Source organism: Pyxicephalus adspersus, chromosome 12 (genome assembly GCF_032062135.1).
Source record: "Pyxicephalus adspersus chromosome 12, UCB_Pads_2.0, whole genome shotgun sequence".
NCBI lineage: Eukaryota > Metazoa > Chordata > Amphibia > Anura > Pyxicephalidae > Pyxicephalus > Pyxicephalus adspersus.
Window position 1 is genome coordinate 34,253,449 of NC_092869.1, and position 12,868 is coordinate 34,266,316.

Sequence of the window (12,868 nt, forward strand, 5' to 3'; positions counted from 1 at the left end):
GCAAATCTGAAATAGATTTGGTCTAAGATTGAAAACATTTGCCAAATGATTTTAAGAAGTCCATTCCAGGTTCATTTAAGATATTCTATCTTCTCTGGACTTGGAGAGCTTTAATAAATCAGGCTCATAGTCTCCTTTAACAATTAGGCAGTTAATTACCAGATAGATGATCCGGGGCACTGTATTCACACAAGACTTTTCTGCATTCCTTTCAATGTACGAAACAGACCATAAACCAGTAAATTTACCACCTGACTTAGGGATTGAAAGACTAATCTGCTTTTCATGTCATTGCACAATTAGAATGGCACCAGAAAAAAAAAAAAAACATTCTGCCAGTGCAGTGGTTATAAAGGATATCGTAGCCAAACCGGATCACATCATTCAGTTTAAGAGTGATATATTTCTGATCAGGGATCCTCACATCATTGACAAACGTCTGTAGGGAAAGAAGGAGATAAAATAAATTATTAGCAGCTTACAGGGTTCTTCTGCACAGCAAGCAATAAATATTTTTCAAAACAATATTATTATATCAGGAAGAGATTGTAAGGGTACCTTTAAAAACCAGCATAGCTGGCCAGTAAAGGAATAGGAAAGGATTGGGTAGGCTGTAAAAATAGCATAAAAGGAGAAGTGTGTTTTTACCATCTATCTTAGATGGTGGTATTACTGAAAAAAAAGTTAAAAAACTACAAAAAGTGTACCTGTAACAAGGGAACTCCTATTTCTGGACTGTTGTTGCTGTGGTTACATAAATGCTTACACCCGTAGCAGTTCCTCCTGTATATAGTTAGCAGAATGGGAGGAGGGATTTGCTGGGATTTTCACTGGATGCCAACTTGATACAATGCCCGCCCTTCTGCCTCAGATGCCCAGTAGTGACAGGGACAAATGATGGCTGCATTACGGAGGCCGTGCATGATGAGTGATCAATAATCTGGAATTTTGTATGTAGTTACTGACTCAATAACAGGTTTGCTTTATTGTAGTCTATGAACAAATAATTACATACATTACCCACACTATCTTAGCACCCTGATTTGCCATTTGAGTTCTCAAGGTCTTGTGAAAAAGTGAAAACATACATAGGGTTATGCTTTTCTTCCTTTACTCTCCAGTGACAAAACTGAGGCAAGGACCTTGTCCGTATATTGGCACTCTCTCAATTACAGTATGATATAAGCAAGTAAGTATTTGGCACAGTAAAATAAGGCCAGAGGGATCGCCTTGACACAGTTTGCAGGCTTAAAAATGTAATGCAATATATGCAAACCAAGAATCCATGGTTTTGTAAAAGATTGCTAGACAGATAACAGGACAGATTTAAGAGGGTTAATTCAAAACGTTTAGGAATGTCCCTATTTCCATACTCCAAAGTAACAATTATTTCTCTGGGCTCTGGCAGCAGACTGTGGCGGCTCAGAAACATGGGGAAGGCAAGTACTGACTATATACGGAGCTTCCTGTAAAATGACCTTGTTACATTAGCCAGTGTAAGCAAACTATGAATTCTTATTATCATCTATTCTGAAACTTTTGGAAGATTACATATTTACTAAATCTCATTATTTTATAAGATTTTAAGCTGGTGTATAATGAAAATTGGGTTGACATAAGGTACAAGGCTCTAATAAAGATTAAAATATTTTATTTGGGATGCAGCTTATATATTTGCAGATTTATTTTTAGGGGTAATGTACAATATTGCTACCCAGTAGGTTTCACAATAGTCTGATAATAAGATTTGGGTCTCTTTGTGACCTTCAGTGATGATATGGCCCTGCAAGAAACCCAACTTTGGAGTTTTAAGGTCTCTTTATTTTCCATTACAGATGCTGTATCAGGAGGGAGGGGTCCTCAGGGGACCGAGAATTCCAATAGTGGATACAGCAGGTGGAAGAACTGAGAACCTAGAATCCACAGCCACGAACCAAAGATTCGGCCCATCTGAAAAATAGATTTGTTTTGTGCTGTCCCCTTAGCTTACATAAAAAATTTTTAAATTACACATTATCAAATCCTGAAAACTTCACTGAATTAGCAAAACAAGGGCATTACAATACAAGTTCACATCTCAGCGGCTTGTAGTCTGAGCAGCTGCTCAACAGCAATAAATACATGAAATCTCCAGACGGCTTTTCCTTAAAAAGACCCAGATTAGTGCTCCTATTTTAATGAACACGTGTAACTCAAGATGTATTTGTATGAGGCACCAGGTCTTCATAGCGCTTCATTTAGATATCAGTCTGCTTTAATGGTTTTAGAAAAAGTGTGAATATTCCTCAATTTAGTCCTTGCTTATGCACCTTTTAGACTTGGTTGGTTAAAATGTACTCTACTGACTCCTGGTTTCTTGTTCTACATCCCACACACACAGTAATACAATGAAGGATAAAAAGTGGTACCAACCTTAAAACATGAACTGCTCCATTGGCAAAGCTAGGCAGGACTTTCCTGAGCAAGCCGAGAAGAGATCTACAATGACCTTTACTGTAGTGCGGTAACTAATTTTTGTGATCATGCTTGCTTTATATTTGGTAGTTTACAACAGTCATATTTTCAGAATGTTTGCATGTATTTGTAAGTACAACTTTCCTGCATGTAGGCTCCAACACAAACATAATATCTCCTAGTAACTCTATTTCAACACCATTTACTTCATTATACTAAATCATACTAACAAAACTTATTGTGCTTCAGGCTTGAAAAAAAAATGATTTGACCGTCTCATCCTAGCAGCACGTCATATGATCAATTGCTTAGCATTGTTGACATGGCCAAAGAGTTATATTCAGAAAAGGCTTGACAAATGACAGCTTTGGCAACTAACAGCTGACCAATACTATAGGAGTGCTTACATGAAATGCCTTAAGATTAGACAAGTACACATGTTTCTTTAAGACAAGTATTATACAAGTTTTGTTACAAAATATGTGAGAGATAAGAGAGCTAATAAGATCTACATTACTATCAGATAATGGGTTCCCTTTAATAGGCTCAGCTGTCACTGCCCATTGTTTCCTCCTTTCAGCATGCAAGCCTGTGTGGCCAACTACCAGACTCAAACACTACCATGTGGGTAAAGGAGTGGGTCACTAATTCATACAGGTTCAAACACTGGCTGACTTGCAACTTTTACTAGGTTTAAAGCCCAACTAATTCTATTTCTAATGTCAATTCCGGTAATAGGAGGTTCAAACAGATATGGCATCCAAAGTAAGAAGAACAACATATGCATAACAACATATACATTAGAGTAGAAATCATAGGTTTACATGATAAGAACTTTTAGTCATTAAAAGTAGGTGATAATTGTCTGACCAAATTTTGGTAACTAAATGGTAGAAGAGGTCAGTCAGCTGCTTAGTTCTAACCAAGCACAGCTACACAATGGGTTTTGGAGATTGTAAAGTTCAGTTCAAAATGTAATACCTATAATTTATTCTAATCAAAGTGATTGCTTTGAGAATTTGCTTTGTTCAAATTTGAGGTCCAAAATAAATCCAAAGCACTAACAGAGGAATAGAGTATAGAGGAGATGGACTCGTGTGTGTAGAGGGGTTGAACTTTTAAGAGAATAGTAGCAGATTCCCTTTCATCAAGGAGGAAACCTCAAATATATTAAATGTAAAATTTAAATTCAAATCATGTCTATTCATCTAGGATGCATAATTATACAAAGCATTTTTATACAACTGATCAGTACTTACGCCATTTAAGCTCCCAAGATCTTTCACGCGGTGTTCATCCTTTTCACTGTCGTAGTTGATGACGGCGTGCTGCTTATCCACACTGCGGGACTGAGAAAACACACAAATCTATAATTCATCTGATGCTGTCAGAATAAAGCAGACGGTCGCACAGTACAGGAAACTACAGACCTATGTCTGGTTTGTTAGCATAACACATATTAACACATATTAAACTTGAGCTGGGCCTTCTTGCATTTCTTTGAAATGAATATTTTAATCCAATTATTCTAAGTAACTGAATATAGACAACAGAGCATTACATGGCATTTGAGAAAGTTCTAATCAAGCAAACCATAGGATGACTGCTGCACTGAGAATGGGCTAGGGGCAACTTGGGATCAATTTACAATGCTTAAAGGGAACAAGTCATTAAACCACTGTTACCCATAAAGAGTTACCCATAAAGAAAGGCAATAATTCTCCTTACCCGATACCAACTTGGATCCTTAAAATCAGTCCCCCCAAATCCTTAAGGAAACAGACACTTTCCTTACTTTAGTGTCCATTTCCTAGGCTCCTACATCTCTTATTGGGTTATCCTTCTGATCCCATGCCACCTCTTTCCCATGCAGTGGGGTCAGATGTAGGCAAATAAAATGATTAATCAAAAAGCTGTCAACCCACCCACATCAACATTACCAGATACTATTACGCCCTAATAACCAATCACTCTTAAAAGAGTTATGCTGCTATGATTTGTACTCCATTAATTTTGTAAACATTACTCACTAGCTCATTTTCATTCATTTTATGGAGAAATAATAATTATTGTTAACAAGGAAAGTTAAAAATCCACCAGGGATCACTGCAGCAACAATGCATATATTAAAGTGTAAACTTCCAGTATTTTATTGGCTAAAAAGGCAGCCTGGAACAATAGGAAACTGACCAAGGTGAAAAGCCTTTTGGTAATAATTCCAGTATTATGTTCTGGCACTTAAAGTAGACTTGAACTCAGAAAAGTAGATTCATGATATTAAAGGGCATATTTAGAAATGTTAATTGGGCCTGGTATCCCAGAAAAAAATGTAACTATCATTCTCACTGAAGAATACCCATGTCCATCTTAGTATGGGAAGGTGCCTAGGCGCTCCTGCACCTTCAGCCTTATAGCTGTATAAATGCAGTGCAAGACCTATGGCACAGCTTCCAGAAACATAATAAAGAACAAGGTATGGTAAGTGATAATAGTTAAAGGATTAGTAGCAGGGAGGGCACAGGCAAGACTGGCGATTAGTACTTTACCCCCTGTCAAAGGTTTTCCTTCACAGATTCTGGAGTTTAATATCTCTTTAGATAGAACTGTGACCAGGATATTCACAACCCCTTACAAACTGATGTAGCTGCAGACACTGTAAAAAATGTCATCATTGAAGTTTACAGTAAAAAGTACTCTCAAAAATAATGTTGGGCTCTCAGCTTGCCTTACTACTCTCATCCAGAGGTGACCTTAAAAAAAAAATAAAAAAAAATTTAAAAAAAGACACCGTTTTCTTGCCCATGAAAGACAAAATTAAAAGTTTCCATCGGGTCTCCAAAAATCCCTAATAAACACAGGTGAACGGGAAAGAAGGGCACTAAAAACCAACTTGTAGGACCCAAATGATTCAGAAGTGAATTTTAAGAGTAAAGCTGCAGCTACAGAGGTCAGTGTGGGCTTCTTTGTTTTACTTGTCAATAATGTGTAAATATTTAACTGCCCATAACCTGCCACAAGTCTACTTTCATTGCTTGGAAGGCCCTTTATTGGTGACCTGTTTATAGAAAATCTACTATTCTGATTTACAAGGATATGGGACCGTGGAAAGTAGTGTACTCATGTTGCTTTAATCTGGTTAATAAAGCAAAGAGATATGAATGAAGAACTGCATGTGCAGGAGTCTACTAGGGTGTTCTGGTTTTTAGAGCTTCCGTGTATCATTATATTATGGAAAATGCAATAGGAGGAAAAAGAATACACAAACATGGGTATAACATCTAAAACTCCTAGCTGAACAAACAAAGCTAGAAATTCTCACATATGAGTCAGGGCCTGACCCAGTCCAGAAGCTGTGACTGAGCTCTGATGAAATACCTAATCTTCATCTTCCCAGGTATACATAGGCTAAAGTCCATTGCATTCTATACATAGCCTCACCAACAAAATAACAGCTCTTGTCAATGCTGTGATGTAAGTGACAACAAGCCTCTGTAGAGATTTATATATAGCATATATATCTAGGGCAGGGCACCTAAGCAAGCAAATACATCACATATCTTCTAGAATACCACGTTTTCGTGTATGATGAAGAAAAACCTGCAGCCAAAAAAATGTCAATGTGCTAAAAAGTCTACACCGAAGGCAATTTCATGCCATTGTTATTATTATTATTATTATTATTATACAGTATTTATATAGCGCCATCATATTACGCAGCGCTGTACATAGTCCATAGTCGTGTCACTAACTGTCCCTCAAAGGAGCTCACAATCTAATGTCCCTGCCATAGTCATATGTGATTATTATAGTCTAAGGTCAATTGTTAGGGAGAAGCCAGTTAACCTAACTGCATGTTTTGGGATGTGGGAGGAAACCGGAGTACCCGGAGGAAACCCACGCAGACACGGGGAGAACCTGCAAACTCCATGCAGATAATGTCCTGGCTGGGGATCGAACCTGGGACCTAGCGCTGCAAAGGCCGGAGTGCTAACTCCTGAGCCACCGTGCTGCCCGGAAGGTTGAAGGATGACCTAACCATTACACAGACTACAAGCTTACTACACTTGTTTTTAAATGTATGCAAAACCCCAAAATTACACTTGTTTGCTTCTTTTGGTATGTTAACAATAAAAGAGTTTTGCTATATCTGGGTATCTGGTTAAGAAGTATAAAAAAAAAATGATCATCAGAAATTCAGAGCTGTCCTGTGCACAATTTCTGTATTGTATTTAATGAGCCTTGCTATGAACCCTATGACTCTTGATGTCTATTTTGTAGAACTAAAAAGAGTGGGAGGGTTTACCTAGCTTAGCAAGAAACAACTTGCCAGGACTGACACCATTTAAGGTGCATTTCTAGCAGATCAATTGTTTTTTGTTCTAAACTTCCAGGGTCTATTTTTTTATTTTTGGTCTGCATGGCATTCCTCAGATTTTATACCTGTTGCCTTGTTCTTTTCTGCTCTTCCTTCTACCAAAATTGCATAACATTGGTTATGAATAAAAAATAGTTCCTGGCAGGCAGTTTTCACTTCCCTTTTCCTTGCCTAGGTGAGGGTGACATAGGTCTTCTCCACCCTCAGCCGTCTTGGATGCAGGCCACAGGTACCAAAATGTTGTGGGATCTGCACCAGGTCTTGAGATGATGTTAGGAAGAGGAAGAAGAGACATCAAAGACATGGTGGAATGTGAAGGGATGGGCAGTAAAAGATCAGCAGGGTAGTAAAGGGCAGCACAGGATTTGCTGGGACTTGAAGTATGTTTTCACTTATTAGATGAGCAACAAAATGTAAGAGCATATGGGCAGACATTTCTATCAGAAGGTCCTCTTGATCCAGATTAATGAAGTAGTATTTCACTTGAAAATTAGGCTACGCTAGAAGTTGAGACAGATTAGGTGAAGCATAACATATGTCCTAATTTAATGTACAATGCGGCATAATATGTTGGCGCTCTATAAATCCTGTTATTAATAATAATAATAATAATAATAATAATAATAAATCACTATGCCCTAATGTAGACCATAACCCCACAGGCAAAGACACTACAGCTGGTTCAGGAAACATTTTGTTTGCTTTAATTATATGGTTAGAGCTTAGGCACTTCCTATGAATATTACTTCCTTAATTTATATCAGATACTGCACTTTATTACATGAAACACAGATAGTAATTATTAGTATTACTGGCTGTGATGTACAGGAAGTGGAAAACCTCCCAACATGGACAGCATGCAGATGCCCTAAAAAAATAAGGCTTATAAAAACAGTGCGGAAGATTTAAAATGATTATTTAGGTTTGTAGGGTTGGTCCACTAAAAACAACAGTTTAGTAATAGGTGGTGCCCGGTGAGCTGAGATCTTTAGCTTCTTTATGTCTTTAATACTTAATGAGAACTCCCAGACATAAGTTCTGACTCTGTTCCAGTTCACCTGGGAATTTAGGGAGTTTTTGGAAGCAGAGAATATTGCTTAATATTTTATATATATATATATATATATATATATTAGAAGTAGGTCATTTAGTGATCTGGCATCTAGCTAAACGATACAGTGGGACACCTTTACTAATGCTGGATCTTCAACCCAGACAATCATAAATCATCTCCAAAGATGAACATATAGTGTCTGCATGGATCTTTGCCCTTTTGCCCATTTTTCCCACTTCCAAGAAATCACCTTTAAGAACTGACCTTTCACTTGCTGATGAACATATCCAACCCCATAGCAAGTGCCAATGTATGGAAATATCCAATGGTAATTGTGTCACCTGTAGATGGTTTTAATGTTTTGGCTAATTGTTGTATAAATACAGTATATTGTTGTTAATTTTACTGAGCATACTCAGCTGCAGCTGAACCAGTTAATTATTATTCTTGTTCTTGGAGCTAATGATTGACTATACAGACTGCCAGTAGCCTGGAGAGTTTATGTAGCTTGTATAACCTAAGCAAACATGAACCTTGATGCAGTACTATATTTCTTGTCCTTTTTTGAAAGACTGATAAGGCAAATTTTTTAAATTCATCAGGAGATAGGTCACATTAAAACCATTTATAGGGTGTTGTGTACTTTAAGGGATATTTTTGTTTTGTTTATTAGATCAGCCATTCTCAACTGGAGTTCTAGAGGTCCGCTGGGGGTTCCTCAAACTGTGGCTGAATAATCTTGTGTGTCTGTGTCTGAAAGTTTCTGGTGCCAACTACATAACTATAATTAAGTTTTTAGGTATCTATAAAGGTGGTATTCTAGCCACCACTGCAAGGGGTGGGGGGGAATCCTTTCCATTGGCATTTTCTCAAAAGACTTCTTTTGGAAAAAAAAATATTTTAAGGGTCCCTAGGGAGGTAAAGCCAGTGTTTTACATCAGTATTAAATGTTAAAACAGTTTTTAAAAATCAGTAATATAGACTGCATCCAGAACACTAGGCAATCTAAAATGAACTGCTGGCATACCTATTGGTGGACTACGTAAACCAACTAAAAATGTCTAGTCTCCGCTAGGAGAATAGAAGGTGAATGTTCTATGCAGAACATTCTGTAGTCTATGTGATTTGATCTCTCTGTTCTTTAAATCTACTATCCAGTGGTTTTAAAATCTGTAGAAAAAAAAACTAGGTCTTGCTTACCAGTCTACCATTAAATTGGTCTTTTAAAACATATGAATCCTTTGGGTATTACAACTCACAGGGGTCCGTTCATTATTGAAAATTAGTTTTGGATAGACTAATTATTTTACTCCCAAATTTCTACAATTTTTTTTGTCTTGTTTGGCTTGTCAAGACAAATCCATCAATCAATGACATCATAAGTGTTATAAAAATGTACAGGGAAGAACCACATTATTTCACCTCCACCCACCAAATAAATAAATGTCATGTATGTATATACACACAATGGAAAAACAAAGCCGTCTCTTCCAGCACAGACTTGCTTAGCCTCGAGTAACATATGCCAAGAAATACACAAGGAAAAGGAACACGGGCTCTATTTAAAAGGAAGGTTATAGTCTGTTTTCAGTGGGGATATAGCTCGAGCTGTTATCACTGTAATGTATTTTTACCTTAAAGCAGAGCTATAAAATAGACACATAATCTAACACCGGGTGTGAGGGAGAGGAAGAGAGGGGGAAACTGAGACACATACCTTTGTGGATAGTTTCGGACCAGGTAGCGATTTCAATAGAAGCAGTAGTTTTATCTGTAATTTGTTGTCAGCAGCAGAACTGCCCCTATAACATCTTCCTTAGACCTAGGGCCATTTCACCAAGCATGAGTGACCTTGCTTGCTTATGGGGTCCTAGAAAACTGAGGTTCCAAATCTTGAAGGAATGCACTCCCCCACTTGGGCCAGAATGTAAAGAAAGTATGTGATGATGATGATAGTGTGATCATAAAGCTGTACGTTGCAAGGTATTGCATACTACAAGGTCGTCTTCTGGTTACAGTTACGTCAGGAACATTCTATTTTATTTTTTACTTGTTTCTCACAACAAAAACTAAAAGAACAGACAACATTAACTAGCTGAGCATTTATGGATACTTCTAGGCCTATGCCTTCTCTAACTTTTAGGAAACCTGAACATAGGAAGCATCTAAATTGGGACAAATCCTTGCCAATAAACAGCATCAGGCCACAGATATCAATTTACCTGAAGCATAAGCTCGCAGTCCTCCCGGCCAACAAAGATCATCTCCCGGGGCAGTCGATGGCGAGTGCCTGAACTGCTCACCAGAAACCACGAGGTGACGCTCATCTTGATTCTTGGTTCAGTTCCTACCATTCAAACATTCTGCAATGAGAAAAAGCATAGTCAATATACACAGTACGCCATGCTTCAGTGACTGCGAAGTGTAAGTATGCACATTGTCCATTATTCTTCCTGTACAGATGGAATGAGGTTACCAGGGGCACAGCACTCAACCAGTCACGCTCCAGATGGCATGAATTCTGAAAGAACTTTTCAGTTAACTGCTATAGGCAGTTAAAAGTAATGACCTATCCATAAGATTAGGATAGTCCTGGTTATGATGTTTTCTATGAATGTGAACGATGAACAATGACGATACAAGCTGGGAATGAACTGATAACTGTGGACTTGTTGGCAAAGAATTCTAAATATATCATGAGCAGATGGGAAAACAAACAAATGCATTCTTCAACAAATCAAGCCCAACCTTTCATCAGCAGACCAAAATGACTAGACTGAAACCTTCTAGTACAGGTGCTCAATGAAGGTTGCAGAAAACATTTGTTTGTGATAGTTCCTAGTGATGGTCGGAATGAACAGGCACACTCTACAGGCAGCGCTGTTCTGGGAGGACAAGCAAAAGTCATTAGCAGTCCATTGTTTAGTGATATGGCATGGGGGAATCACTAAACAACGTCATAGTAAAGATGTGCTAACACTAGGGACAACGACAATCTCAGAAAACAAAAATCTGATTTTCATACAAGCCTCTATGTTAGACATGTAAGAACTAACTTACTAGAGGTAAAAACTAAAAGGGAAAAAAGAAAGATGACTAGCAATGAGTTTGACCGAACCAGAGGATTATAAACATTGTGCAGAGTAGAGATCAAAATAGAAGCATCATTCTACAGAAACATTATTTGTGTGATCGCCAGAAGATCACATCAACTTGACTGCACATAGTAATAATAATTATAATAGTAATAATACATTTTATAATTACATGATATACACAATACATCTAATTTCTACTGGCTATACACAAATATATCTTCAGTCGGTATGAAAAGTTATCACATGTGATTTCTTACTGAGCATAAGAGAAACCTATACAGGAACAAACGTAAAGGCTGACACTGATGACCTCCTTCTAAAAATGTTAGCTCCTAGGTTGTTTCTGACTTTTCATATTTTGACCCAAACACTCTGCAAGCAGTTAAGTCAAAACTGACAGCATACTTGTTTTAGGATCAAAAGTTGAAGTTGAGCAATAGTTTGGCATTCTGCTCTAACAGGCAAAAGAGGAAATAAAGAGAAAGCTATTATGAGAGTTAATTGAATTGCTCGTAAATAAAGTTCTCTACTAAAGTTGGAGGAGGAGAATCCAGGAGGATAATATTGACCCCTTACTCAGAATGAACCTGCAGCTAGTACATACAGTGGCTTCAGAAAGTATTCAGATCCCCTTTACTGTTTTCAATGTTGTTTTGCTGCAGCCTGATGCTACAATTGTTTAAGTTCTTTTCACTTCATACCCCATAATAACAAAGTGAAAACAGAATTCAGTGCTCTCCCCAGCCCTTTTTACCCGGGTGCACCATCCAGCACTTTTCAGTAGCCACCCGGCTGTTTTTGGGTGAGTTAGGTCACATCACAGGGACTGCCACCTGCTTACAGCATCTCCCCACCCAGCTTAAAAAAAATCCTGGATTGAACACTGGATTTGTAGTATTTAGAGCTTTTGTAACAACACTGGAAATTTAGCTCACATGCCTCTCATTTCTCTTGATCGCTGCTGAGGTATTTCTGCACCTTAATTGGTGTCCACCGGTGTTAATTAAAATTGACTGGACATGAGTTGGAAAGGCACACATCTCTCTATAGATAGACTATAGCTGACAATGCATATCAAAATAAAATCAACTATTGAAGGGTACAGAGCATAAATAAATGAGAGGAAAAAATAGAATTGTACGATTGTACTTTCTGAAGTCACTCTATATACAATAAAAATGAATATTGGAACCTTAGGGCTGATGCCACTTATCTAGAGTTTTTTTATTTTTTTTTTTAGTAACCTAAAGATTGACTTAAAATGGAAAGAAAAAAAAATAGATGTATAGAGGAGTACAGAAGAACAGAATTTAAAGTGAGTGATCGGGGATAAGTAGACAGTCTGGCAGAAAACATTCTAGGACAATATTGCAGAATGGAAATATTTTAAGTGGAAGCATTAAAAGAGCAACACAGGAGCTGATCATCTGCAAACTACAATATACAAATAACAGCACTTTCCTGAGCTCCATAATCCCTCACATTTCCTTATTATTCAGGTGATGCCCATTTCAAATTCAGGTGATGCACCCAGCAAGTAGGAACTAGAAACTAGGGCAGTGCACCTGGCAGCAGACAAATATTAATCAGCTTTAGAAGTGCTTCCTGATTATACTGAAGTGCAGGTTGGGGATTACATATGCATTCTCATCATCCACTTCCAACGCTTACACAGATTTCTGTAGCTCACTCTATGGTGATAGCAAACTTCCAAACACAAAACAGCCCAGAATTCTTTAAACAAAATCCTTTACCTGTAACTTGTTCTCACCAGGAATAGGGCAACCCATTGGAGGAACTGATTCCTTACTAAATAACTCAATATGAAGTTTTGATCACACAAACACAAAATACAAGCAGCACTATATGCAAAAAAATAAATAAATA

At 37.6% G+C, this 12,868-nt stretch overlaps 1 protein-coding gene across 6 annotated transcripts in view; it reads right to left on the minus strand.

The window, feature by feature from the left end:
• CEP170B (centrosomal protein 170B) overlaps positions 1-12,868 on the minus strand; it is a 53,047-nt gene that overhangs the window by 29,464 nt on the left and 10,715 nt on the right. For all 6 annotated transcript variants that reach the window (XM_072428295.1, XM_072428294.1, XM_072428293.1 and 3 more), the window contains exons 2-4: positions 10,106-10,246; positions 3,714-3,803; positions 357-439 (exon numbers count right to left, since the gene is read on the minus strand). In XM_072428295.1, coding sequence (XP_072284396.1) covers positions 357-439; positions 3,714-3,803; positions 10,106-10,237 — 305 coding nt within the window. In that variant the 5' untranslated portion in view covers positions 10,238-10,246. The remainder of the gene's footprint in view (positions 1-356; positions 440-3,713; positions 3,804-10,105; positions 10,247-12,868) is intronic.